The following is a 27,886-nucleotide window of genomic DNA, read 5'->3' as shown; positions in this document are numbered from 1 at the left end:
ATATATTAAAAACCTATGACTTATAATTGGTCATTGATTATTTTTTTTACCATGGAGGTATTGACTCTGATACCGAGGCTGTAGCTTAAAATACACTGCCTAAAAAGCAGTCAGAGCCCAGTGGGGAATGAAGAAGAGAGGGGGATGGAGGAAAGGGAAGTGGAGGGATTAATAATCCCATCTTAGTTAATCATCGCTTTCCTCTCTGATCACTGTGAGCGGATGTGCTATTGCTTCTGCAAATGTTAATAATTCATGGATGGACTGTGCCAAAAGAAGGCCTTAAATCTGGTCTCTCAGCAGATTAAATACACCGTCTGCCATCATTAGGAGCCAGGAGAGATGAAAGATGGACTTGTTGTTTTTATTCATTAACCTGATTTTCTCTGCCTTTCTCCTCAGCTCCTCTCATCCTCATTTTGTTTACCTTTTCATTTGCTTCTCTCTGTAACCCCCTCCTGCATTGAGTGAGCGCCAAAGTCTACTGTTAATGACATTAGATTTTACTTTTCCTTACCTACTAGTAACAACAGATGCCATGAGAGAAAGCAGAGAGGCAGAATAAGTATTTCCTTGGAAATGTCTAAATCAGTCTGAATATTTTAAAAATGTATTAAAATGTGCAGCCTGTGGGTCTTAGAAATCATTTGAAATGGCTTCTCTTTGCTTTGAAGAGTAATTCTGTTGTATAGGCAGTTGAAGATATACATAGTGTTCTTCATATAGGTGTGGTAGCATTTTCCCATTTTACAGATGAGGAAACTGAGGCATGGTGTGAATAACTTGTGTAGGGTTACCTAGAACCCAGTTCTTTGACTCCCAACTTCAGCATGCTTTCCACTAGGTTTAATTACCTCTTGCCTTTAGAAATCATATGTAGGTAGCTTTACATGGTTTTTCACCGATAAGGCTTAAATAGAACTTAATTAGATTAAGTGTGACTAATATATAGGTAGCTTCACAGGAACACTTCAGGTTAAATTCTGAATGTGAGTTGCCTAGAAGCACCACAGTTGGAGAAGGCTGACGACAAGCTGCAGTTCTGTAGACATTTCTCGAGCATCTGAATAATAACCTTCAACAACTTATAGGTTAATCAATAAATATATTTGAGCACTTAACCCTGTGCGTGATGCTTTGTTAAGCACCATAAGTGGATATAATATAGTCCCCATCTTTATTAGATCTTCAGTGTTTTAGGTCTACCGAAGGGGATTCAGCTACTTGAAATGTCCCAGTATCGACTTAAGGATGTGAGATGGCAAAATAGTAGAACTGGAAATGTTTTAATCACCTCAGTAGTTTGCTGGAGGACTTAGTATGTAAGAAGCATGTTAATAAAACTGGACCATTGTTTTTTTAAATGATTTTCACCTGTGTCACTGCTGGAAGGATGGTGGAGAGAATGATGTGGGAAGAGCAGATTTTATTTTATTTTATTTATTTATTTTTAAAAATTTATTTATTTATTTATTTATTTATTTTTGGCTGTGTTGGGTCTTCGTTTCTGTGCAAGGGCTTTCTCTAGTTGTGGCAAGCGAGGGCCACTCTTCATCGCGGTGTGCAGGCCTCTCACTATCGTGGCCTCTCTTGTTGCGGAGCACAGGCTCCAGACACGCAGGCTCAGTAGTTGTGGCTCACGGGCCTAGTCACTCCGTGGCATGTGGGATCTTCCCAGACCAGGGCTCGAACCCATGTCCCCTGCATCGGCAGGCAGATTCTCAACCACTGCGCCACCAGGGAAGCCCCAAGAGCAGATTTTAAAATCAGCCTAGTTTTCAAAAAACTGTTTTAGAATTGCAGATCCTCATGTTCCTGTTGTAGAGATGTGGAGGGTGCAGTACCTCAGTGAATTTGAAATTCTGACCAGATAATGAAATATATACAGGTTTTCCCTTGTTTAAATTACATTGAGGATTGAGTAATTTTAGTAATCCTTTTCTACTGTGGAGTCTTTTTTTTTTTTTCTTAATCAATTTCTGGCCTCATCAGGGTTTTCTAGTTAATAACAGAAATAGTAAATAATATGCAGCAAAAAATTGCATGAAAATTGAGGTTTTAGTGTCTTTTTTTTTTAATAGGTATTTTTTTTTTTATAGTGGGTAATGTGGAGACTTCAGATGAAATAGATTGAGAAACTGATTGGAAATTGAATGCAAACTAAGACCCCTTGACTGTTACTGAAATGAATAGCCCAGTTTGCTTTTTTTTTTTTAAGAAATTCACGTTCTTTTATTTATTTATTTATGACTGTGTTGAGTCTTCGTTTCTGTGCGAGGGCTTTCTCCAGTTGCGGCGAGTGGGGACCACTCTTCATCGCGGTGCGCGGGCCTCTCACTGTCGCGGCCTCTCTTGTTGCGGAGCACAGGCTCCAGACGCGCAGGCTCAGTAATTGTGGCTCACGGGCCCAGTTGCTCCGTGGCATGTGGGATCTTCCCAGACCGGGGCTCGAACCCGTGTCCCCTGCATTGGCAGGCAGATTCTCAACCACTGCGCCACCAGGGAAGCCCCAGTGTCTTTTATCTAAAATAATAGTAATAATATGATAGACATTGCTTTAGGAAGCAAATCCAAACTCTGAATATCTGCATTTATTGAAGAAATCGTGGGGCGATATTTAGCTTTAGTATTCCTTCAAATAACAGCTTCCCTACTGAATTTAAAATAGAAGTTGTTTAAAAGAGTTCTATTTACAATCAACCTGGTAAGAAATACATCTGTTGTGTAAAGTACATTGGTAACAAAACTAGCAAGCCAGAAGCTGTTCTTTTCTATCCACCATCATCCTCCATGTAAGAACTTCAGATTCCATGAAATAGAGTCCATCAAGCACACACCCAGCCAGGTTTTGTTGGTACAGTGTCCCATAGTGCTATGCAGAGAACTCAGGCCCTGAACCCAGGACCTGGACCTGTGAGAATCTGAGTTTCTCTGTGCCTTATTTTCTTAATCTATGCCACAAGGGAAATGAGTCACCCCTGAAATTTTATGGCTACAACAAAAATGAGTCTGTATTTACTGTATTATTTCATTTATTATTATTGAGGTAGAAGTTCTTCATATAGTCGACAAGTTCTTGCCAAAATCTCTTGTTCCCTTTATCTAAATATTAGATGCTGTGAGTGTGTGTGTGTCTGTGTGTGTGTGTGTGAGAGAGAGAGACAGACCCAGACCCAGAACCAGACTGACAGAGAGCTCTCATTCTGAATTTCTGAAACTTTGGACTGCAGTGAATTGCCCTGGAGGAATATTTGAGGAGAGCTGCTTCCTCCTCCCATTTTAGCCCATTCCCATTAGTAACTGCACTTAACTGAGGAACTACTTCCCAAAAACATGTTTAAAGTGGAAATCTTACTTCTGAAATTACCTTCACCTACCTGCCTTAAAGTTTCTGGCCCACTTCTAAACCGTGTTCCCACCCCTTTTGGCTTATAGGCTTACCAAAGCGGAGCCCTGCTCTGGGGCAGCAGGAACTCATCAGCTTCTCAGGCAGAGAGCTTTCTTCTCCCTGTTGTTTCTTGACCCCTGAGCAGACAAGTTTGCATATGAGCAACAGAGAGTGGACATTAATTTGTTTTACTGCTAAAAAAGATGTGCAGACATCCTCTGACTCTTTAGTGACTGCGTAAATCTAGTGGTCCTCACTTAATACTCAAGGCGAAATGTCATTGATAAAATTAGCAGGTTGCTTTTTCATTCTCAGCTGATTTGTCAGGACAGATCAGCTGTGAATACCACACCACTGACTTTGGCTAGGACCATCTCATTTTCCCGGAATCTCCTTGGCTCTAGATGCAACTGAGAAGGAAGCCGACTTTGGGAATTGAATACTGTTGGTAATATTGCTTAGTCACAAAGAAGAATTTGGTGCCTCTGCACATTGGCCAAGAACCACCTCAGCATCTGTCTTAATACCTAAGGCTGCAGTTATCTCAAGGAGCTGAAGAGATTTGAAAGAACAAACAATAAGCCAAAGTAATATTTAGCTCCCCTTTAAGTAGATGCTTCCATCTCCCTGGGTGGGGCCTGGTGAACACTAATGAAAATCAATGAAGTGGTTTGTTGCATGCCCATTAAGGACAGCACGATGGTAGGCACTGATGACAATTAGAATAAACATAAATTCTGGATACTGCCCCCTAGAAGCTCCTTGTTTTCTACCTGGAGAGCCCAGACTAACATTCCTATAATAGGGTCAAACTGTCCAAGACAGTGTAAAGTGACTGGCAAAACTGAATGGGAATGACATGAGATTCTACATGCCATACGGAGTTCAGAGGAGAGGAAGGGGGTAATGACGAATGACTTCAAGGGTGATTGGGGATGATCCCCTGGGATAGTCAGGATCCCAATAGGCCTTGAAAGATTAAATGGGCTTAGCCTGCAGGAAGTGAAAGAAGATATGAGAGTAATAACCTGAACAAGGTCAGGGAGATGAGAATAGAAGTTATGTGCTAAGAAATAAAGTCTGTCAGTGAGGGGGGGATCAAATGTGAAAGGAGTGACTGCCAAGCAGTGGAGTGTAGGCAGTACATGCTGTTAAAAGTTTTGGAGTAGGTAAATGTCAACACGGAAGGAGGGAAGGTGTGGAAACACTTAAGGAAGTTAGCATGGCCAGTGGAAGGATACCTGCTGCGGTGTTGTTCAGAGGCAATTGCAGTAATCCAGGCACAGTGATGATGGCCAGGACCAGGTTGGTGGCCGAGAAAGCGGAGAGGAAAAGATATGTGAGAGACATTTGGAATAAAACATCTGCCGCACTTGGTGCCTGATGGGCTTAAGAAGGATGTTCAGAAATAACTCAAGGTTTGTGGCAAGAGAAGGATTGGTGCTGTTGGTGAAGCTGAGGAATTACCAAGGTTAACTAGATTGAGAGTTGAGATTTTGTTTCAGTTTTTGATGTTCTGGCAAGACATCACCATGGAAATGCCCCTGAAACACTTAAAGGTAGGATAAGAATCACTGCTCAGAAAATAGCTCCAGACAGAATTTTCCAGAGCCACTGGTCTAGAGGTAAGAGTTGTGGCAGTGCAAATGACTGTACAGGACGGGAAGCGTATAGCATGGGGCAAGGGACCAAGGTCTCAGTAAGGAGAGAGGAGCCAGGAGGAGGTTGGTGATGGAGGCTGGGAAGGGAACTGGGAGCCCGCTGTGCCTCAGAAGACTCGCAAGTAGGGGACAGTGACTGCCCGACCTCACGTGGCCTCTCATTTTTAACTCTTAAAAGCACTTAACCCACCAGTGATATTACTTGATCTTCCCAGCAGCCCAGTGACCCTGGCAGAAGGCAGAACACAGCTAACCAGCGTTCTGTAAAAGTTTGATTTCTGGGTTAGAGCCCTGCATATTGTTAATGTACTTTAGAGCTTTACAGTTGTGCACTTGAACTTCACCTAGTGATTTTTTTATTTATTTTATTTTATTTTAGTTAGTTAGTTAGTTTTGGCTGCACCGCGCAGCATGCGGGATCTTAAGTTTCCCGACCAGGGATTGACCCCATGCTCCCTGCAGTGGAAGCATGGATTCTTAACCATTGGACCGCCAGGGAAGTCCCCACCTAGTGATTATTATAATTCTACTTGAACCATAGAATTTCAGTGGCTTCCTTTTTCTATTCTATAATCTTATTTGTTAATGGTAACAGGTTTTTGTTTTTTTTTAAAAGGAGTGCTAATGCCACCCCTTAAAAAATGTCTCCTCATCCTTGGTGTGTTTCAAGCATGGGCCTAAGGAAATTGGAACTGTTTCCCCTCCTCCTTTTTTTTTTTCCCTTCTCAGATCTTTCAAACCAGTTAGCTACATGAGGGAGAAAGTCTGAGAGTCTTTGGAACCTGGATATCTTAAGTTGGAGGAAGTGTTCCTACTATTTTCGGAAAATTTTTTCTTTCTTTCTTGGTCCTACACCTGTACTTTGCTAAGAAGTTCTTTAATGGACTAATTGGGAGAATCTGTAGAGAGATGGAAATAAAAACAACAAACTTGAAACTTCTATTAAAGATTCTCATTACAGTGAATTCTAAGGAACTATCTAAAGGCATACTTTATTAGAATTTTATATGGAATACTGTTTAAAAATTCAAGCCCTCACCTGAAATTTGGAGATCTTTCAAATACACAAAGACCTAATACACTTTGGTCATTGTGGTAGTAAGATCCATCTGTCTTTATACTTGGGTGTCTACATTTTTTACATAGAGTGTGTGTGTATCTGATGTACAAATTAGCTGCTGTTGTAGTTCAGAATGGTGCAGTGTACAGAGGATTTTGAAAAGATCATATCGATCCCCTTTGGTAGAAAGAATCAGACATCATCTTTGCATTTGTATAAGCAGGCGCATTTATGTCCCTTATATTAATAAGTGCTGAGTCCACTACTTGTCTGTCCTTTTCTCTTTGTTTTAGTTTTTGCTTAGGGCTGTATAAAGCCACAACACAGAATTAAACAGTGGACTACCAAATAGGCATTTAGGAATGGATTAATTCATCTAGTGATAAATCAATTGGAAAAGTACCTCCTTTGTAAGGTGGCTTCTGTCCAGCGTTTTGATGACCTCCACATACTTATTCGGGCTTGGAGTCTGAGGCAGGTTAGTTAACACTTCTCAGTAGTCTCTGCTCGAGGTCCTTTGCAGTCAGAATATTCTGCAGCTCATCTGGTCTCCTTGGGATATTCATAGACTGGGGAAGACTGAGGCTGAGCTGGCTTATGGTTTATTCTAGCATAAAGATATATCCTCTGAATGTATTTCTTTGGCTATAGTGGCATGGAGAAGTGTGGCTCCATGATGTGGGTGTTTTAAGTAATTGAAGGGGGTTTTCTCCGTCCGGTGTAGTGAACTTCAGATGTCTCCCTCAGGAATAGGGTTTAACCGTCAGTGAAGTGGTTTGACTGTAACCACACTGGGGTCTTTGAGTTCTTTTTTTTCTTGCCCCTTCCATCCCCAGGCAGAGACTCCTATTGCTGCATATCTGCTGTGTTCCAATGCTGTATTTATTTGATCAGAAACAAAAGAGTTTGCTTCTTGCACTGGTTCAGAGAGAGGTCCCCCAGGATTGTCTTTTGTTCAGTAATTGGAGCATAAGCTGAGCCTGGTTAATTTCAAAGCTACCCCCAACACGATCCCTCTCTCCCTCCTTGTGCGGTTTTGAGCTGCTAGTTCTATCTTGTATTGGGTCTGGAACAAAAAAGCTTGAATTGTTGAGTGTTAGCTACAACTACTGTGACATCTGCTGTGGCACCAAATAGCACTGTTGGTGCAGTTAATTTTAAGTTAGGAGAAGAAACAAAACTAGAAAGCTCTTCAGCTTTACAGCTCTTGTTAACACATGCACCTCCAAATTATGCATTTGGTGCTATCACAATGAATAAAACAAAGGAAATCATGGGTTGATTTTTATGTTCGTAACATAAGTTCTTTCATTGTTATTCACTGTTCAGACACCAGTGTGTTCTTATGTTCATTCTTTTTCCCTTTAGTTTTATTTTTTTCAGGGCAGAAATGTCTGAAACATCTCAACTATGAACATTTAATTGGCAAAAGTTCTGATGTAAGAAATACAAGTTGATTATATTAGTTATTTATCTTTTAAAGCAGCAAAGTCTGTAACCTGGTTCTGCTTCTTTAAATACCAGAATGATTATTATAGATGAATAAGAACCTTAAGTAGCCAAATTCTAGATACTAAGTAGCCAAGTTAATATTTGTATAAAAATGTGTTTTGAAATTGGCAAATCATGTGTCCTTCAGGTTCCGCAGTATAGGTATTGGTTTTGCAGCCAACACATTGCATCATAGGGTTTGTGGGTTTTGTTTTTGAAGATGGAAGGGTCTTTTTCTCGATTTTTCTTTTGCAATCTGCACCATAATGACTGTCCACTACCTTACTGGCCTGACTTTAATCATCTGGTGCCTGGTTCTCAGTGCGGTTTCATCTCTGCTTTTGCACAAGCTTTCCTGTAATTGCACAGTTGTTTGCTGCATTGAATTTCTTTTAGTGACAATAAAAAACACATGTTAGTATTTTGATGTAGTCTTTAATTTTCAGGTTATGTATTAAAACTCGGAGGAAAAAAAATCCCTTTCTGAGGAACATTTTAAAAAACCATTACGGTAGTATGGGAATATTCATTATTTACACATCATATATTTTTCCCTAAATGTTATACAGAGAAGTGACAGTTGAGCTGAGCATATGTTAATAAAAGGTCTGCATTTTCCTGTGTCACTGACAGTTTCATTGGCTGTATATTCCTGAAATGCAAATAACCTCGGTTCTGTTCAAAGCTGTAATTAATCTGAATAGTTATTTAAACAGTATCGAAATATTTTAACTACTGAGAGGCCAAACATATAAGATGGTGAATTTACTGTTCTGTTTGAAGGACAGTGCACTTGATGAGGGTACAGTGATCTGAGATGCTTGTGGATGTTGGATCTACAAATTCCGTAGGCTAAAATGGCAGAATCTGCCTGCTGCTGTATAAAATCTTTTAACCACCATTTATTTTAGCATCATGGCATGTGCAAATTCCTGCTGCTCAGTTAAGGGACCAGCTTCACAACTGGTGTTACAATCTGTGGCCACAGCACTGCATCACAATGCAGCAAATGCATTTTCCACATTAACCAAACATGACAGCTGAAGCGATTATTAACCATGCAAGATGTCGGAAGTCATCAAAAATTCACATCAGAGTAATTGCAGTGGCTTGGGTCAAAAAAAAAAAAAGTATCATAGCATTCCTTGCCTACATGTTGTCTCTCCCCCTCTTAAATCTTAACTTGGTACAGTCCGTTAACAATAAAATACCCTTCTGTAACCTATAAACTGTTACTCCCATCAGTTTGTGCTTTCAAACTGATGGCTGACTTCTCTGAATTTGTGTGGAGCAGCACAAATGATGATGCTGCGCCCAGGGGCTGTGTGCACCCTTTTTAAGGGGTCCCTGCAATCTCATTGTCTAATTAGACTCTTTAGTGCTTCAGTCATATCAGCATTTGCAGGGTGTTCTCTTTTCCTTTTTCTTCTTTCTCTCTCTTCTCTCTCTCTTTCCTCTCTCTCCTCTCCCCTCCTTCCCCCTCTCAATTCTGGCTGTTCGAAGTGGGAAAAACTTGAGCACTGGTTCCAGCAGAGCTCATCCCACACAGAAGGTATGGAAGAGCTGCGTGACCAACAGCGTCGACCGGTCTTAACTCCTTAAATTTGAGAGCTGCAGGTAGGATTGCCTATGTTTCGTAAAGAAATTCAGATTATTGCGCCCTAGTAAATACATTGATAGCATGTAGTTGCAGTACCTCTGAAAGACAAAGTCTCGGTTTGCTTAAAATTTTGAGATGAATTCAGAAGCATTTAACTCATTCAATAGAAAAAGTACTTGATTCTTCTGAGAATTATTCAGATTTGTGCCCTGTCATTCTACATTTTTCTTTAAAAAAAATCTGTTGGGTGGGGCAGAGAAACATTTGCTTAAAGATTTAAATAGTTGGTTATTTAGGATTTTTGCAGGCTTCATCTTTAAGTAGTAAGTAGTGTGGTCTTTCTTTAGGATTTTTTTGAAAAGATGCATATGAAGTACAGAATTCTTACAAGAGGTAAAATATTAAAATAGAATTTTTCTTTTCTAAAATCAGATCCTTCTTTGGGATTGTAGGTGAGTGTGTGTGTGTGTGCGTAGAATGCTTTACCAAGGAATTCAGTCATTTATGTTTTGTTATAGGGAAAAAGTACTATTTGATATATCTGGAATTACCTCACAAGAAATGCTTTAGCATAAGGCTTTAAAATGTGGATTCTTAAGTATTATCAAATGTAGGTGATTTGAATTAAGATAGTTACTTTTCCTATCCTAAATTCATCCTCAAAAGAGTGTGATATGAATGCTTTAAGTATACTTCCAATTTTTGGTGCAGAGAATGTGATTTGTGTAAGTGAAGTGAAAAACTTCCCAAGTCACGTAAGCATTATCTGGAGGGTGGTAAAATTATAAATGTTGCCTATACCACTTTTATTAATACCTTGATTAATATCAGAGATAAAATACTTTTAATTCTGCATTTAAAAGCAGCTTGATTGTTGTCTTCCCTTAAAAACAAGCACCCCCCCCAAAAAAAAGACAATGATGTATAGCTTTTACCCCAAGGAATGTATTTGTATCATGGGACCTGTAGGGTCTGGACTTCTTTCCGAAGCATGGACTTGGAAACTGCTCACCTAGTTGAGAGATTTAGCTCCCTTCAGAGGTGTGGGACTTTCTGTACTCTTAACAATAGGAAGACTTGAGGAGCTGTCAAGTGGGGAATAGAAGAGAGCTGCTCAGGGAAGGGAGAGGAACTGTGAGAATTCACTTGTCTCGGCATTGGAGGTCTGGATTTACCCATGACTAAGATTCCTTTAAAACTCTGACCCAGTGCAGCATTACTGAGAATTGATTTCTGGGATGAGACAATGAGCTGTGGTTTGCATTTTGTAAAGATGGAGGAAACCTCTAACACTGACCCTGTATGGGAGATGACTCAGTTATCCGTGCCTTGGTACAGTCGCAAATTATTTTCCTTTGTCTGAAGTGGGAGGATGCCAGTGCCTTCATCAGAGCTCCTTAATTTAATGTATGGAAAATGTCTCAGCCACCATTTTTAACAATTAGCTGTATCATGGTTGAGGTGAGCTGGGTTTTGAAGGCAGCTGCAGGGCCATTTCATTTACATTAGGTTCTGTGGCACGAGAGCTTTGTTACTGTAAAACTCAGAAAATGAAATTGCACACTGCATAAAAGAGTTCTGTAGGAGGGTGGAGTGCATTCCCAGAAAGAAAATGGAATCCTTTTGTCTACAGTAAGTATTTCTCATACTCATAAAGTGGTGGGAGGTTGAAAATTTGTCTTTGGTTGAATGGGAAAAATAGACTTTAAAATGAACACTGCAAATATTAAAGGTATAATACAGATTGTTAGATGTATTTTTTAATGTATGTGCTAGAAACCAGGTGTGATATATATTGGTGTGTATATATATATATGTATATATACTTGAAATATAGGTTTTGTGAGTGGTTTTAATACATGTTTTTAATTAAATATTCATTGGTAATTTAAGTTAATGAGAGGTATGAATTTATCAGTAGTCAAAGATGAAAATGACACTTGAGAGAAAAAAGAAATCTAAATATGGTGTATTTAAGAGAGTCCAGGCTTCTTTTCACTGTCTTTTATAGTTTATTTTCCATTTATGAAGAAAATTGCTGGATTTTAGGGTTTTTATTGTTTTTGGTTTTTTTTTAAGAAAATGCTTCCATGTTAATGATCTATAATAGCTGATTAAAATATATAAGAAAAATGTTTTAACAAAAGAAGATTTTATCTTAAAAGATCAGTAGATTGAGGGCTTTCACTCTCATTAATGGGTATAATTTTTAGTGCCTTCTGTTTAATTAATAGTCATGACTTCAAAGCTACTTGTGGAAAACTCTTGTTTGTGATTGTAAGCTTAGAAATCTTGATTCTTAAAATTAATTGGATTTGACTCAGCTTATTCCTTTGTTCCTTTATGCTGTTACTAAGAGGAAACAAGTGGATTTTAACTTTGATTTGTGTGTTTATCTTTTTAAAGGCACTTAACCCTGAGGAATTTATAGTAAGTGTATTTTACAGTAAACTGTACCATGAAGAATTTGCTCAAAATGCTTTAGTAGCTGTTTCAGGAGTTGAATCTTCACAGAACTAGATACCTTTTAACTTGATATCAAATTGATAAAGCCAGCTGTTCTTCCAAGTCTTGTTGCACTAGCTGTTGTTCATCCTGCTCACTGAATGCTGTTTTCTCTAATTAGGAGATGTCTTTGAAACTAGGGGAGAGGAGGATTTTCACATCAGTCTTTTCATTGAAATAAGAAGGCTCAGTTTTCCTAAGCCCTGGTTAGAATCCCACAAAGATTCCATAAATCTTGCATTAATCTTATGCTTGTAGCATAAGAGCCTAGATCTCCATATAATTTTGTTAATCCTGAGAAGGACATTTAATATATTAATTGTTTACTATATAATGGAATGCAAAGGGATTCTTTTCCTTTGGTTTTTACAAGGCTTGCACTTTGAAATAAGACTTTCAGGGCAGCAAATTAGAACTCCCATTTTAACTGCATCTTTGCTTGCATAAATGGTTGGATGACATAAAGGGTTATCACAGAGCCTTCCTTTGAAATTTTTAAAGTAAAACTTGGTTGAAGATTCTGATCTTATTTTCTTTCTCTGGCTTTCTGTAAGCTGTGTACCAGGTACTCTGAGGACATAGCAGAGACCCAGTTGCTTCCCATATTCTTTGCCCCCATCATGGTCTACTCAAGTTTGGCTACTCGGAAGAGGCTCTCCTTTCTGGTACTTGTAGGGGATTCCTAAACCTCTTCAATCTGGAAACTTTAGCCTGGCTGGTAGTAAAGAGTCAGGGGTTGGTTCTTTTTGCTGCAAAAAATATATTCATACCAAACCTTTGAATGCTCTGGCAGTGCCATAATGTAGATAAGCAAGCCTGTTGGCCAGCCCGCTATGAGACGTTCGTGGCACTAAGATGGCAGTGAGGAAGGAGTAAAATGGCGTCACCAGGAACACTGAGAGAAGAGGTGGACCGCATGGGTCATTTTCCTTCAATCAAATTTGAAGATACCTCTAGCAGCACTGCCCTGCCAATTTACAATTACTTTTTATTCTGTTAGAAGATAGAAATTTTGAGATTTTCCTGAACTAAAGACTTAATTAGCACTTATATCTAGATAGCTTCTGATTGTTGCTTTCAAGAAATTGGTGAAAAATATGGATAAAATAAAATTTTAAATAGCTATTTTCTATTAATACTTCTGAATTTCCTTGCTTTGTGCTTTCTTCTTTTTTTAATTGTGAAAATGTACTCCTTTCAATATAGGATGAATTTTGAAAAAACAGGACAGTATGCTTCTCCTTTATGGCAAGATGAAACTAGCATTCCTATGAAAATACTTTGTTCTAGCTCTCTGTGGGCTTTGGTTATTTTAAATATTAAATATATGTTGGCTGCCTTCAAAAACAAAGTTTATTGTATTTCTTGGGTGGTTTTAAGGTATGGATTATTTTAGAAGTGAACTATAGTCATGACAATGCTAATTTCTTACCTGTTCCCACCTCTCATGGAGTTGGAATTTCTGGAGCTGGCCTTAGAGTTGATGTAGTGCAGTCAGCTCATCTTACAGTCAAGTAAAGCAAGGTTTACTGTCATTAAACAGCTTCTCAAGGTCGTACATCTGGAAAGCAGTCAATTTTGCCTAAATCTACGCCATCAGACTCGTAATCTGTGCTGTGCCTCTGCTTGCATTTGACTCTTTCTCTTTGTGGGCTTACTAGTTGGTGATGGATCTAATGGATTGAGCTTACAGCAAAGTCTGTCTTTGCTTTAGCAACCTACTCACAGAGATGTTCCTTCTCAGTCTTACCGGAAATGGCTTATTGAGCTGTGCTTGGAGTCCTCCTGGTCCTTTTTTGTAGATGATATACATTTATAACCAAACAATTAAAACAAGATATATCCTGCAAGTCAAGCTTTTTAGATTCACTGTGTTGCTCCACATGAAGGGCGAAGTGCTTGTCTTCCGGGATGGGCACAGGCATTCTGACATGTCCTCCCAGCACATCACTCCTTTATCTCTAGGTCCCACAGTGCAGGGTTGCCCCTTCTCCTCCTAGTGTGCATGAGCTGGGTGAAAGGTTTTAGCTCCCTGTAAGTTTGGGGCAATTTGTGTTTGAAAAGTGGTATTGCCCTCTCCTTCCCTGTTGCTTGTATTTGCCATTTTAGCTAAGCAGTGTTTTATGTTTTCTGTGCCCGTGGTGACAGTGGTAGTGCATCCTGCAGTATTCCCTCAGCTCTGACAAGGCAAAGTCAAAATGCTTCCAAACTTAATTAAGAGAGTGTGAAATCCCAAGTACTGTTAGCAAAGGGGTACCATGACAGATTCCATTTAAGGCAACGGGAAGTTATAAAAGAGAAAGTCTGTTGTTTTAGTGGTCTCCGGACAAATGAATTTTTGAAAAAGAATTTCTGAATAAGAAGAAACTGCAACAAAACCAAAGCTCCGTTTTCTGTGACAGCCATGATGATCAGTGCTCCAATCCCATCAGCATAAACAGTGCTGCAGAGCGGGAGGAGCTGTGATTTTTCGACTGCAGTGTAAATGACTGACACCGTGTACCAGCAGGGAATTAACATGACACGTGGTTCCCAAACATTGTCTTGACTAACGGCGTTCCTTATGCTTGCTAAGTAGAACTCAGGCTTAATCCTGAGTGCTGTGGAAACCTGCCTGGCAAAAACCACTCAGCTCCCACCTGACTGCCTCAGAGACACACCCTCTGCTGTCTGTCTTTCTCATAGCCCCCAAATCTTGCTTTTGTCTCCTGTTGCCAAAGGGAAAAGACACTAGATCTGACAAAGCAGGAAACCTGTATTTTTTTTAAATAATACGGGGTTCTTTTAATAAGTTCTTTTAGAGTGGTTTTGGGGGGCAGTGGGAGGGGACTTTGGCCATGATAGAGGCCGTGATTGATGCATTCCCATTTTATATTGCAGTGCGGTTTTAGTACTCAAAGTTCTTTGAACGTGGACTAATCCATCTCCAAGATGGAAATCAGTTTCCCAAAGACATTAAAACATTTTTATCATCCCTTAGTGTATCCTCCTTATCTTATATTTCCATCACCTAAGAGTGGCTATGGGATTAATATTTTTTAGATCTGTTCATACCTTTGGGTAAGGAGAGGGTTCTTCAGCTGATTTTTGAAGCCACACATACTTTGGCACACTGTTTATTCCATTTGCAAAGCTAGATTGAAAAGTTTTCTCTTTAGAATCCTCCCTCTTCTTGTGTCCCCAAAGGGTGGCTCTAGCAAGTATGCTAGTTTGGGGCAGGGTGGGGCAGGGGTACGGGTTTTGGGGGCAGGGAGAGGAGATAAAATGCTCAGAGTTGCTGTCCTTGCTTTCTCCTGTGGGGCCACCTCAGCATTCTGAGAGCGGTTGGCTGGCTGCTCTCCCTCCCTCTCTGGGTTTCTAATTTTCTTGCTCCTCTGCCCCCCTCCCCAGGAGTGGAGAGAGAGGATGGCCAGCAGAGGTCCAGCGACTGCAGCATGGCACACCCTGCTGCATCACTAGGGTGCAGGCTCTGGCTAGTTTTCTGGAAGTGGTGAGGTGTCAGTGCTGAGCAAGTCACATCCTCTCCCCAGACCTCTTGTGACCAGCAGGGGAAAGCTGCTTACACAACCCCAAAAGGTTATTGCAGGGCTCTGCTGGATCTGGGAGGAGGGGGCATTTCTGCTGAAAAGCATTTTCCCTCCCTAGTTGACTAAATGACCATCATTTTTTATTTTACTCATTTGTATTATGCCCTTACTACTTGCTCCCCTTCTCCATGGAATCTCCCAATAACTCAGCTGGACAGATGCTTTCCTTTCCTCGATGGCCAGAGATAGATAGCAGGGATGCCCTGGGCCCTCTAAAAGGGACAGAACTGGCTTTGCAGCACAGAGACTTAAATGGCCCTCACAGGATTGCAGACCTTAACCTTGGCCTTATTCTCCAAGTGCAGCAACCAGATGTGCTAAGCAGCCCCAGCTTGATGCCTTGGTGTAGAACTAGGAAGAGGCATCTAGTAGTTATATGCCTACATTGTGTTGGCAGGGGTGGTGTGCTACACATCCTTGCACCCCTCACCAGTGCCCTACAGGAATGACATGTCCCCATTTTCAAAGGTGACCTTCTCCTTCTGGATCATAGTGAGTCCTACTTCTTATATTCTTTCTTTACCCAGTGATGAAAATCTTGGAAGTTTGGGTGTTTGTTATATGATAGTTATTTCCTCTTCCCCCTCCCTCCCCCTCCTACTCCTTCCTTTCCCCTTTCTTTCCTCCCCCACCTCCCCTTCTCTTCCTCCCCTTCCTCCTCTTCCTCCTCTTCCTCCTCCTCCATCTTCCCTCCTCCCCCATCTCCCCCTCTCCCTCTCCTAAGATGGGAAGCCTAATTCTTGAAGCTGTAGGCCTGAGGTCCTTGCTCCTTTTCCTCTCCCAACTCCCCTTCCTCTTCTCTCTCCCTCTCCACTTCCCCCCACCCCCTTCTTTTTGTTCTTTTGTGGGATGGAGAGGATAATAGGGAGGGATCCACAAAGGCTATTAGATGGACTTACATGAGTGGCTCTCTCGAAGGCTTGTGGCTTTTCCAGAAGGCACAGGGGAGGTGGAATTTTGTCACAGTTGTGTTGGCATGGCTGCAAGAGATGAGGCAAGCCGGTACACTTGAGTCAGAATGCTGCCGGTAAGGCCCTAGGTGGGCCCAGGAGGAAGCACTGCTCAGAGCTCTGTATTCTTGGGTTTAGAATCTCTCTGCACACGTTGAGTTCTCTTTAGCCTGTGAGAATTTGTAGACCATCTTGTAAACCAATTTGGATTATATGGGAGCAAGTGATTTGCTTTGCCTTAATGGGCCCAAATCCATCATGTAATTGTGTGACCCTTTGTTTAGGCCAGTAGCAGAAACCATGTATGAAATGGGACCCTGCAGCCTAACAGTGACAGATGGCCTGGTGTTCACACAGCACCAAGGTCTGCCACCTGTGACTCCAGAGCTGCCTGTAGGCCGATGGGTCTGCTGAACTGGCAAATGGTGGGACAAACTCCTCAGCCACTCTTGCAGGGTCTGCTGCCACCTGCTGAATGAGGGTGGCTAGGCTTTTGCATAAATGCACAGTGAGAAATCATACAACAGCATTAAAAATGTATTACGAAAAAAAAAAAAAAGTATTACAATCGACAATGTCAAATCTGCCAGCTTAGCACTGCTTTCTGCAGGGGTATTTTTTGAAGATAGATATAGATATAGATATCATTAAATTTTAAAGAGATATATATCTTTTAAATTTAATGCAGTCTGAAAAAATATTTTATTTAATGCAATCTATGAACAAACAATTTAAAATATTAAAATTTTGGTAGAAAACAAGCAGTGGAACTTATTCTGAATATCTGAGTTGGAGAATAAAGCTTGTATTTGCTATTTAGTCTGTATTTCTTACAAAGGGAGATTCAGTCTCTCTTGGGCCTTTTAAGCTGACATTTTATATACTCTTGTTTTAATGCATTAAATATTGATCTAATAAAATAACCAGGCATGCTATAAAACCATATGAATGTTCCCCAAATTTTGAAAATGCCCCAAATTTTAAATTTCTCTGTTCATCTTTTGGGCTTTCAGTAAAGAATATCTCTTTGCACCTGAAAAATTCCTTGAGGGTTCTCTGTAGGCACCACAAAGGGAGCTAATGAAAAGCATGTCCACACCATCTGATAAGCCCAGCAGCTCGAGTGCTGGCAGGATTTCTGTTGTGCTCATCTGAAAACAGTATCTTGCTTTGTCCTTCCTCACTTTCTCCTTTAGTAGCAGTTTTACCTTTGTAAAAATTTTACCCAAGAGAAGACTTCAGAAGAGGTCATTCGTTCAGAAATTGGGAAGAAGGTTTGGGAGAGGTTAAGGGAGTGGTATTTTATTCAGAATGAGCTCGAGCAAAATAATGGGTACAGCTCATATTCCTGTCTTGACAGAAAGTGGACACTTCTCCATTTCACTATCTAAAGTTCTAAGAAATACTTGGTAGTGCTTATTGGAATTCTTGTTTCATCTTGGAACAGACCCTCTTGATTATTCTGTTTTTTAAGTTTACTTTTTGCCCTGCTTATTTTTCTTTCCTTTTTCATTGCCCTCCTAGCTCCTGCTTGTGTCTTGGCAATGTTTTTTCCAACCACAGTGACCAGTAACTACGGTCACTGCTTACTTGTGTTAATGTTACTTGGATTTGGAATGTTGGTTATTGACTTCCTATAAATTTGTATATATTTTATGTATTTAAATGAGAGAAGAGACAGGATTTTTTATAGCACTCACCATGTGTTTTTGTCTCGTCAGATACCTTCTGATAGAAAGTCAGGCCTGCTATGGCTGCCTCACTACATTTTGACAGGGTTGATCGCCAGTTGGTCTGTTGAAGGGGAAGAGACCTAGAATGGTCTTTTGTGTTTTGAGGGCCATGTAAAATATGGCTTTTGTTTTGTGGGGCCAACTTAGACTATTTTATCTTTTTTGTTTTATTTTTTAATGGTTAGGAAATCTGTGTGTGCTTCAATTCAAACCGTTTACATAACTGTTCAATAAATCACTTATTTGTTGTTGGTGGAAAGCAAAGAACTGTGAAAGAATCAATGCAGGCTCTTTTTTGCCATCGTACTTTCCTAGCTAAAGTGGATACTAAAATTTTTCTCACAGAGACCCTTCTTTCTTACAGCTTTCACTTTTGGAAAGCAAATAAGTGAAGAGAATTTGGCCATTTGACAAAAACAAACATCCTTTGCCCACTCACTTTTTCTACAGTCATTTATATTCTGAAACCCAGAGTCTTCGTGGTGATTAAAATAAGGCAGTTTTTCATACTTGTCTTTCTCAACCCGAGCCATTTAAAAGCCAGTTTGGCTGCCAGGTCCCTGAAATGTGACTACAGTTTTGATAGGAGACTTGGCTTACCTTGCAGTTACATTCTGGGTTGTTCTCAGACAGCATACATTGCAAGGCAGCCCACTTGCTCTGTTAAAGATGGAACATGTGGCTGGAGATATTGCTTGTGCAGGTGTACAGTGTTTATTGTTCCACAGCAATAAATAATAATAATATTTTGGAACACTATAGAGTTGGCAGGCTAGAACAGTGATTTCTCCAGCTTTTTTGTCTGTGATCCATAGTAAGAAATACATTTAACACCATGACCCACTTCATACATACAAATAAGTATATATAATTGAAAGAAAGTTTCACAAAACAGTACTTACCCATACCACATATCTCTATTACATTTTATTTCATTTAAAAAATGCTGGTTGATTTCATAACCCAATTATGGGTTCTGGCGCATGTTTTGAAAAACACCATTCTAAAGAAATGCCCCAAACTTGTTTCATTCCTCACCTAACTATGTGAAGTAGGGGAGGAAAGGAATAAATATGCAAGCGTAAAATAGTTGTCTAGCTCATCTTGACTTGCATGGTAGAGTGGAAAAAGGTAGAAAAGGGGTCAGAAAATTTGGATTCTAAGTCTGAACTTGGCTACTTACGAACCAGGTGATCTTAATATGAAACCACAGTGTTTTAGAGTTGATAGAAGCTCTGGAAACCATCTCACACAGCCCTTTCAACTTTTAAACCTATATTAAGAACATACTTTAAAGGATCATCCAGTTAAGTACTATTGAGAGACAGTTTAGCATTGGGTTAAAAGTAAACCAGTGAACCAAATATGTGTAACACACTTAGCACAAAGTAATCACCATATCCATATAAGTGTTAGCTCTTACTAGTACTGATATAAGAATTAGTATTCTCTGAGCCTTCAACTTCATCATCTATAAAGGGGAACTAATAACTGATGAAGAAAACAAATTTAAGGATATTTTGCTCCCCTCCTGGACTCCCATCCCTTTAGAGATAAAAGGAAATTTATCTTTATTTTCTAAATTTAGAAGTTTACTATTCCCTAAGTATTTCAGAAACAGTTGGTCTTTTTTTTTTCTTCAGTTGGTCTTTTGAGAGTTAGAGCTGTGTTTGAATTCTGCCCCTGCCTCTTCCTGGTCGGAAACCCTTGTCATGTTAGTTGAATGCTGAAATCTGTTTCTTACCTGTAAAATGGGATTGGCAGGGGAGGGAGGAGAATGGAGTGATCATGTCTACTCTTTCATATTGTTAAAAGATTAGCAATAATGTCTTTGAATTGCTTGCAGCAATGTCTGGCCCTTAATTGCTTCTTGAATGGGAGCTATTATATGTTACAGAAAGCTTGAAACCAAAACCCATTCAAGGAGTCAGTTAGAAGAGGGTCTGTTTCCAGGACTCTGGCAGAGAGGAGCAGTATACAGATGGTAAGTCAGGAGTAGTTATCTTACTTAGCAGGCCTGCAGATGTTTATGGAATGTTCTTTATTGAGTGGGCCAGCAGTAGAAGGGCTGGGTGGGAGACTGTGTTGGCAAAAAACCTAGGGGGTATTAGTAGAAGGGCTGGGTGGGAGCACTTGTTGGCAAAAAGAGGAGATATTAATGATGAGGGTCTCTGAGGGTCTGTTAGATGGCTGGCATCTCCAAGTAGGAAGTGAGCTGTTGGGCCTTCGCTTTGACCAGGAGTCTTCAGTGTGGCAGGGAGCCCCACCCAATGAGTCAGGGCACCTCCTAGTACACTGTTCATACCCCAGCTCACCTCTATAGAAAACCCATTTTCTGATAAACTATAAAAATATATCTCTGAGATGAGGAGCCTGAGAGGTGCCTCACAGGAGGAGCTGGAAGGAAAGGAAACACACACATGAAAAGGGAAGTAGAAGAGATCCATGGGAAACTTGGGCTGAGGCAGGTATTTTCTTGCCCAACTTATTAGTTCTTTAATTTGTTATTCTTCCTTAAGGTATATATTCTTTACAAGAAACTAACTGCCACTAGATGGCACACGGATCCCAGCAGTATTCTGACAATATTATTTAAGATTCTTTTCAAAAGATAGGTCACTAATACGTTGTTTTTAAAAATAAAATATGATAGGAGGGGACTCTTTTACATAGCTTACATAAGGAATAAATGATGAAAGAAAGAATAAAGGATGAAAAATTAAAATTCAAAATCTGTATATTTTGTGGGCTTGGTTTGTGCTATAGAGAAAGCCCAGTTGTAGAGGTGCATAGTGGCTCATGGTCTTTGTTCATATGTAGGTGATGTCTGTACTTTTATTCTCATGCACAAATGCTTCATTTAATTTATTAAGTGAGATTTTTGGAAGGTAGGTTTATAAAGAAGAGAGTAATCTGCCCCCAAAGCAATGCCTTTTTTTCTTCTTTTTCTTTCTTAACCACTACTTGAAATTTCATTTCTTAGAAATTTTGAAATTGTGTTTCTTACAGAATATTATGTTGCTTTTAAACAAATGTGTCTGATTATTGCTTTGCATTTGTGTTTGAATTGTGTGTATGTGTATATGGGTTATACGCAGACACGGATGCAGTTAAAAGAATGGGATGGGCTGGTTACTGGGACGAGCAGAGAAGCCCAGAGAGGGGTGGGGCACTTGGCACACTCCCTGCCACCCCAGCCAAAAAGAAAAAAATGAGACCAGGCCTTGTCAGGAAGTGGTTATCACCACCACTCTGACCATCAGCAGCAGCCATGAAAAGGTGCAACAAAGCACAATCTATGCCCTTTGTTCAGGAACAGCAGTCAAAGATAACAGTTCTATAGCTTTGTTTATAAACTGTGACACTAAAGCCTTTAGCTTTAGCCATTGAAGACCCGCTCAGAAAAAGGGAAATCATAATAAAGATTTGTTGACTTGATGTAATCATTTGCTGTGAAGGGTATGAACAAGGTCCATTAAAATCCTTCCCATCATTTTCTGTCTGGCTCCCTTGCAATGGCCAGAAACAGACACGTGATGAGAAGCTGCCCCCTTCTGAATGGATTATGTGGGGTCCTAGCTTTATGTGTTCTGGTTTATTGAGGGCATTATATTAGAAGCAAGTGGCCGATGCTTCCCTCCACCCCCGCCCCCCACCACCGAATATCAGTAGAGGTGTTGGGAGCAGCCTCTGTGTCGTGTCCTCAGAGCTGCCTGAGAGCTGCCTCAGGGACTGCCCTGGAGGAGCCGATGAGGCAACTGTTCCCCGAGCTGCTGGCCATTGTCTCTGTCCATTCCAGTGCACTGCCCAGGTTGGGATGTGACAACAGATATGGAGAATCCTGTGAAGATTAGTAATATTTTATTTAAATATATGTCCCCACTCTTATCCAGCCCCCTACCCCTGTTTTGTTTTGTTTTGTTTTGTTTTAAGAATCACAGCCTTATATCTGCAACTGTTTGAACAAAATATACTAAAATGTTACAATTGTTGAAATATAAATAAGTGATCAATAAATTAATCAATTAACCATGACAGTAAGTTTTCAAGAAAACTGTCAGATGTTTTAAAATTTAGCATGTCACTTTAAAAACTTGAGGTTAATTCTACTTTGTATTATATTCCCCCAAAGAGTTCCTAAAACAAAAACATGATTCTGAAAAAACAGATGATTTGGGACATGTATAAATACACCCATAGTGTGCTTGACACGCAGGTACCTTGCATTCCATAGTGTAGGTGGATCTAATCTATAGGGTGACTCAGAATCTTTCATACTACAACCAAGAGTTTGATCTCTACTTAATAGTTAATGGATCATCTTCCTTGTTCCTGCTTGGCCCCCACATCCCAGGCTGTGGGGAAAAAGCTTCACCCCTGTGTGAAGGGCAAGGCATCGGCATGGAAGCCCACTCTGTCTGCATCTGTCCCTTGCCCTCCTCCCCAGGATCTCAGGTTGAGCAATGAGGACAATGAATAGCAACTAGGAAGTCACCCTGGGCATCTTTCTTTAATGTCGCCAACAGATCTAGATCTAATCAGTCCTAATGCTAGAGCTACATGTATTGAGCCTTGGGCCAAGCACTTGATTACATTGTCTCATTTAATATTCATTTTACATATGAATAAACTAAGGTTTAGAGAATCTGGGTGACTTGTCTAAAATCGTCACCCATGCAAGTAGTAAATGGGGGAACCATGATGTAAAACTAGGTCTGTTGTGTTATCATGAAGTTGCATTTTGCAGACATTTTTAACCCTGTGTGTATTAAGCCAGCCTTGTGGGCCAGTTCCTCTTCACCCCACCAGTATTAAATAAGCAGCAGTTGTCATCAGGCCTGAAATAGGGAGTGCATGTAGCACAACCCCAGAAGAAAAGCATAAATAAATGATTTTTCAGGTATCCCAGCCATTCACAAACAAGTGAAAAACACCCAAACAAAGGGATGGCTGATACCTTCCTCAATGTTAGGAAGAAATTGAAGAATTAACTGAAAACAACAGAGAAATATAGACCGAGGAACAGTTACAGGCACTGTGACTGGCTGCATAGCCAAAGCTGTATCTATAATATGGGCCATATTCAAGTTGAGAGAGTTTTGTGAGGGTGAAGGTAGGCAGGGTAGCAGATATCCTTACGGGTGTTTTTCTTCTTTTTCCTACAGTGTGCTTTTGATTATTTGAAGGTTAATTTTGTTAATTTTAACCTAAATTGTGTCATTTCTCTCCTCCTTCCTAGGGCTTCCTAAAGAATGAAAAGGACAATGCCCTGCTGTCTGCCATCGAAGAGTCCCGGAAGAGGGTAAGAAATGAACCCAAATGTGTATGTATACTGTTGTGAGGGCAGCAGTGTATACTGGGGTGTGGAGGTTCTAGAAGCTGGATTCTGTGTTCCAGGCCCAGCTCTCTTGATAGTTCACCAGAGGGAGTTCTACAGGAACTATTTTTGAGGAAAATACCATGGTCATAACTCTACGTGTATTTAGTGACTGCATCTGAAACACTGGGCTGGTCAGTTAATTATTAAGTTAATCTTAAAATGGAAGGGCCAGACAATTCTTCAGTTTCACTGTTACAGTATAAATGGTATTTTGGTTTCTACTGAATCAGCAGTTCAGAAAAGCAATTATGATATTGACAATTTTCCTCAATTTCTTTTCCTTTTATCACACAATTTGTATTGTGTGATAAAAGGAAAAGAAATTGAGGAAAATTGGTGACTTTCTACACCACCTTTTTTTTTTTTTAATAAATTTATTTATTTATTTATTTATTTTTGGCTGTGTTGGGTCTTCGTTTGGTGACTTTCTACACCACCTTTTTTTTTTTTTAATAAATTTATTTATTTATTTATTTATTTTTGGCTGTGTTGGGTCTTCGTTTCTGTGCGAGGGCTTTCTCGTTGCAGCGAGCGGGGGCCACTCTTCATCGCGGTGCGCGGGCCTCTCACTATCGTGGCCTCTCTTGTTGCGGAGCACAGGCTCCAGACGCACGGGCTTAGTAGTTGTGGCTCACGGGCCCAGTTGCTCCGTGGCATGTGGGATCCTCCCAGACCAGGGCTCGAACCCGTGTTCCCTGCATTGGCAGGCAGATTCTGAACCACTGCGCCACCAGGGAAACCCCTCTACACCAGCTTTTAAATTAACAATTTCTCCAAGCTCTTTGAAACAAACAAACAAAAAACATCTTGATATTCGAGAGGATAGTAAATAAGTCAGCCAGAACAGCCATTATATGTGCAGCAATATTTCGCAACAAGCATTCCCTCAAGATAGTCAAAGATCATTTACTTTACTAATGTGAGTTATCTTCATCTGTTTGACAAGGATTAAAAGATCAAAACCTTTCCAAAACATTCCATTATGGAGTAAGATTTTCAGGCCCCCGGGGTCTTTTGGGAAGGGAGGAAGAAGGTTAGCGATCATGTGGAGTTGGTTCTAAAAATGCAGCTTTTCCCAGGAAGGAGGCTGGAGGGTTCCCATTAGTCTGGAAGCAGTAGCTGTCTCTGCAAGGGAGTAGGGGTGAAGGCAATCTCTGTTTTGCTGTTTACTTATGTAAGCCTTAGATCAAGTGAAATGTATTTGTGTATTATTTATGTGGTTCAAAAAATAAGAAAGTAAAAAAAAAAAAATGCTGCTTCTCAGTGTGCTTTATTAAAATATTCCATACAGGTGGAAGTGTCTAAGTAGTGCTGATATGAGTGAGATAGGGCAGCAGGGGGGCTTGCCAGCTCTAATTTATAAGAATATGTTTCAGAGACATTATTTAAATGACTGATATGGTTAATTATCAGAGTAAAATTCCCTAAAATTTAATTAATTATATTTTTGGCAATAGTACTTATTCCTAGAAATAGAGAAATTCACTTGATCCAGATTTGAAAATATTTTTTTTAAGGTTTTTTTTGGTTCACACTTGGAGTGAGTTACTCACCAACATTGATTCTCCTGCTGTAAAGGACCGATGAAATTAAATTAGGATTGTCGAATGCCACCGAGCCTTATTAATCCATTTACCCTGCGGAATGTGTTTCTGAAATTGGCAGTCTCTGAACGTTGTGCCATACTGAGACTAAATGTGCAGCCAGCCAAAACATTTAAGTGACATACCGCAGTGCAAAACGTGTGCATACGTGTTTGTGAGGGGGATGTTCCGGTGTTGGGAGCTGGCCCTGGGGGGGGGGGAACCTTTCACCTGTCTGGACACCAGAGGCTGCTGCTGAACAAGAATCATTTTCAAACAAAAAGGTGAGCAGCTTTTTGGCATTATTGGTGGTAATTTCACGTTTGAATAACTTGCCAATATCCTGCTGAAATGCCAAGAAAACAAGCTACAAAACCACAAATGTGTCCTATCTTTTCCCATTTGGTGCATCCCAGCAAAAACAGAACAACATTATCAGAACATATGTAGAGTTTCTAAACGCCAGCAACAGCTCAATAATAAGTGGGTGTGAAGTCAAAGCAGGTTGCCCTCTTCCCTTTATGAAAATGGGGTTCGAGTGCTCCCCACCTGTTCTTTTTTTTTTTTTGCTGTTATTATTGTTATTTTTAATGCTTGCAGAAACTCGATGTGGTCCCCACCTGTTCTTAATTCAGTTGCCCAGTTCTTTCCCTGCCTTCCTTTCCTAACTATGTTCAAAGAGATATATTTCCCCACATAACTTGAAAGATTCGGATTTAATTTTTTTTAATATATCTGAGGTCTGCCTGTCTTGGCAATGGCAATCTTTTTTTTTTTTTTTTTTTTTTTTTTGGTTGCACTGGGTCTTAGTTGTGGTATGCGAACTCTTAGTTGCAGCATGCCTGTGGGATCTAGTTCCCTGACCAGGGATCGAACCGGGGCCCCCTGAATTGGGAGCACAGAGTCTTAACCACTGCACCACCAGGGAAGTCCCCGGATTTAATTTATAATAGCTTCTCCACTGCTTTGTCATTTTCTGTGGTTTGTCTTTCCTTATCCCTGCTATTCCTGTCTCTCACCTTGTCTCAGACCCTCACTGTCCTCCTTTTCTCTTAGTTCTTAGCTCTTTTGAGTAGCTCTGTTGATTCTCTCTCATTAGCTCCTCTAGTTGACATTCTTCTCTGCACCTAATCTGGTGGTTCAGATGTGGGTCTAAAGGGAATAGGCTGGAAGAGGGCAGATGGGTGGCTGATCATCCCTGATTAGCCCACAAATTGGATGTTCCATTATCTCTAATGTAATTAAGATAAGCTGGGGGTGGCATGGTGAAGGGAAGAGAATTTTAATGTTGGGCCATTTATTTTTATTTGAAGCTCCTTATCACACTAATGATGAATGGAATGACAGTGCTGTTTGTTCAGGTTGTGGAGCTGTTTCTAAATGAGTAACCTGGCATATTTCTCAGATACATCTGAGGATTTGAGCCCAGAAAGCTGCCAGTTTTCAGAGTATTTCCTGTGTTCTTGAAGCAGGAGTTCTTGGCACACAGGTGGGCAGCTTGATTAACAGGGGATGGTTAATTCCCACTGTTGTCGCCCTGACCCTTATGTGATGCTGGAAGTCTGCCCCTGCCATCCTCATCAACAGTGTCTCTGAGACAGATTGTGTTTTCTTCAATTGCCTTTAGTGCTCTGCCATTCTTTGTCAGCCAGAGGACTTACCCTTAAGAAAAATTCTTGTGACACTGTGGTGTCCTGGGCCAGTGGCAGCGCTTAGTCAGTGCCTCACTTCCTATTGCAAGTTTGGAAAGCTGTATGGTATGCCAGCCCCCTCCACCTCCTTATTCAACCCGCCCTGGTCCACCTGCCCCATCGCCCTCTTATTTTCCCTTTCTGGGACAGGTTCAAGGTTAAGGAGGTGAATGCCCACTAAATGGAAGAGTTTTAGAAGAAATGTGGTTCAACATGTGCACTATTTCTGGATAGCTTCTAGGGAAACTACCTCTTCCCCACCCCTCTACCCCACCTCTCTGTTCCAGCATACTTTTCCCTATTCAAAATGCATAGCTTTCGTGTTTAAGGTCACTAATGTAGCAAGAGAAAATGATTTTTCTCTGGGTATTTTTTTCAATCCGGGCTACTTGGAGTGGTTTGTTCTGCCTGACCTTCAGTGAGAAGAAAACCAGATGAAAGACTGTTTTTAAAGTTTTTGATAGTCATTTCTTTTTTTGTCTTCACAATACATATTAGAAAAGAGATGCATTGATAGATGGACCAAATCAAATTTGCAAGATGTGCCAACCCTCTTCCTAATCATTTTTGTGGGTGTCTGCTCTCTTTTTCACATTTTAATAAATATTGGTCCACACTCAAACATCCCATTTGTAGAAAGAGTATATGATTTTTCTGATAGTTTCCCAGAGCTCATATATATGAATATTATCAGTATAAATTATCTGCATTGCCAAAATAAAGCAGGCATTACTAATACTCATTCCCTTGGTGCTGCCTAATTAGATGCCAATCTGATTGTAAATGAAATGGCTTTTTGAGAAGTGGGCTTAAGCTGATGGGAAACCTGGTCTGCCAGTTGAAGAATAATAGGCTAAGAATGGTTATGATTCAGTATGTCTCTATAAGTTGCTTTAATCTCCTCCTCAGAGGGGTTTTGGTTTTGCTTTTGTTTTTTGGTGGTTTTTTTTCTTTTCTTGTTTTTTGTTTTTTGTGTGTGTGTGTGTGTGTTTTCTCCCTTCCTCCCTTCTTCCCTTCCTCTTTTCTTTTTTTTTTTTAACCACTCTCCTAGATTTTTTTTTCTTTTTTAGTTTTAGTTTATTTATTTATTTTTGGCTGCATTGGGTCTTCGTTGCTGCGTGTGGGCTTTCTCTAGTTGTGGTGAGTGGGGTTACTCTTAGTTGCGGTGCACAGGCTTCTCACTGCAGTGGCTTCTCTTGTTGTGGAGCACGGGCTCTAGGCACATGGGCTTCAGTAGTTGTGGCATGCAGGCTCAGT

At 40.3% G+C, this 27,886-nt stretch overlaps 1 protein-coding gene across 2 annotated transcripts in view; it reads left to right on the top strand.

Annotated features, from left to right (window-relative positions):
* Positions 1–27,886, top strand: part of NUP93 (nucleoporin 93) — a 105,091-nt gene that overhangs the window by 42,543 nt on the left and 34,662 nt on the right. For both annotated transcript variants that reach the window (XM_057534761.1, XM_057534760.1), the window contains exon 4: positions 23,215–23,277. In XM_057534761.1, the coding sequence (XP_057390744.1) occupies positions 23,215–23,277 (63 nt within the window). The remainder of the gene's footprint in view (positions 1–23,214; positions 23,278–27,886) is intronic.

Source organism: Balaenoptera acutorostrata, chromosome 19 (genome assembly GCF_949987535.1).
Source record: "Balaenoptera acutorostrata chromosome 19, mBalAcu1.1, whole genome shotgun sequence".
In the NCBI taxonomy this organism is placed as follows: domain Eukaryota; kingdom Metazoa; phylum Chordata; class Mammalia; order Artiodactyla; family Balaenopteridae; genus Balaenoptera; species Balaenoptera acutorostrata.
This window is presented reverse-complemented; position numbering and strand designations above follow the sequence as displayed.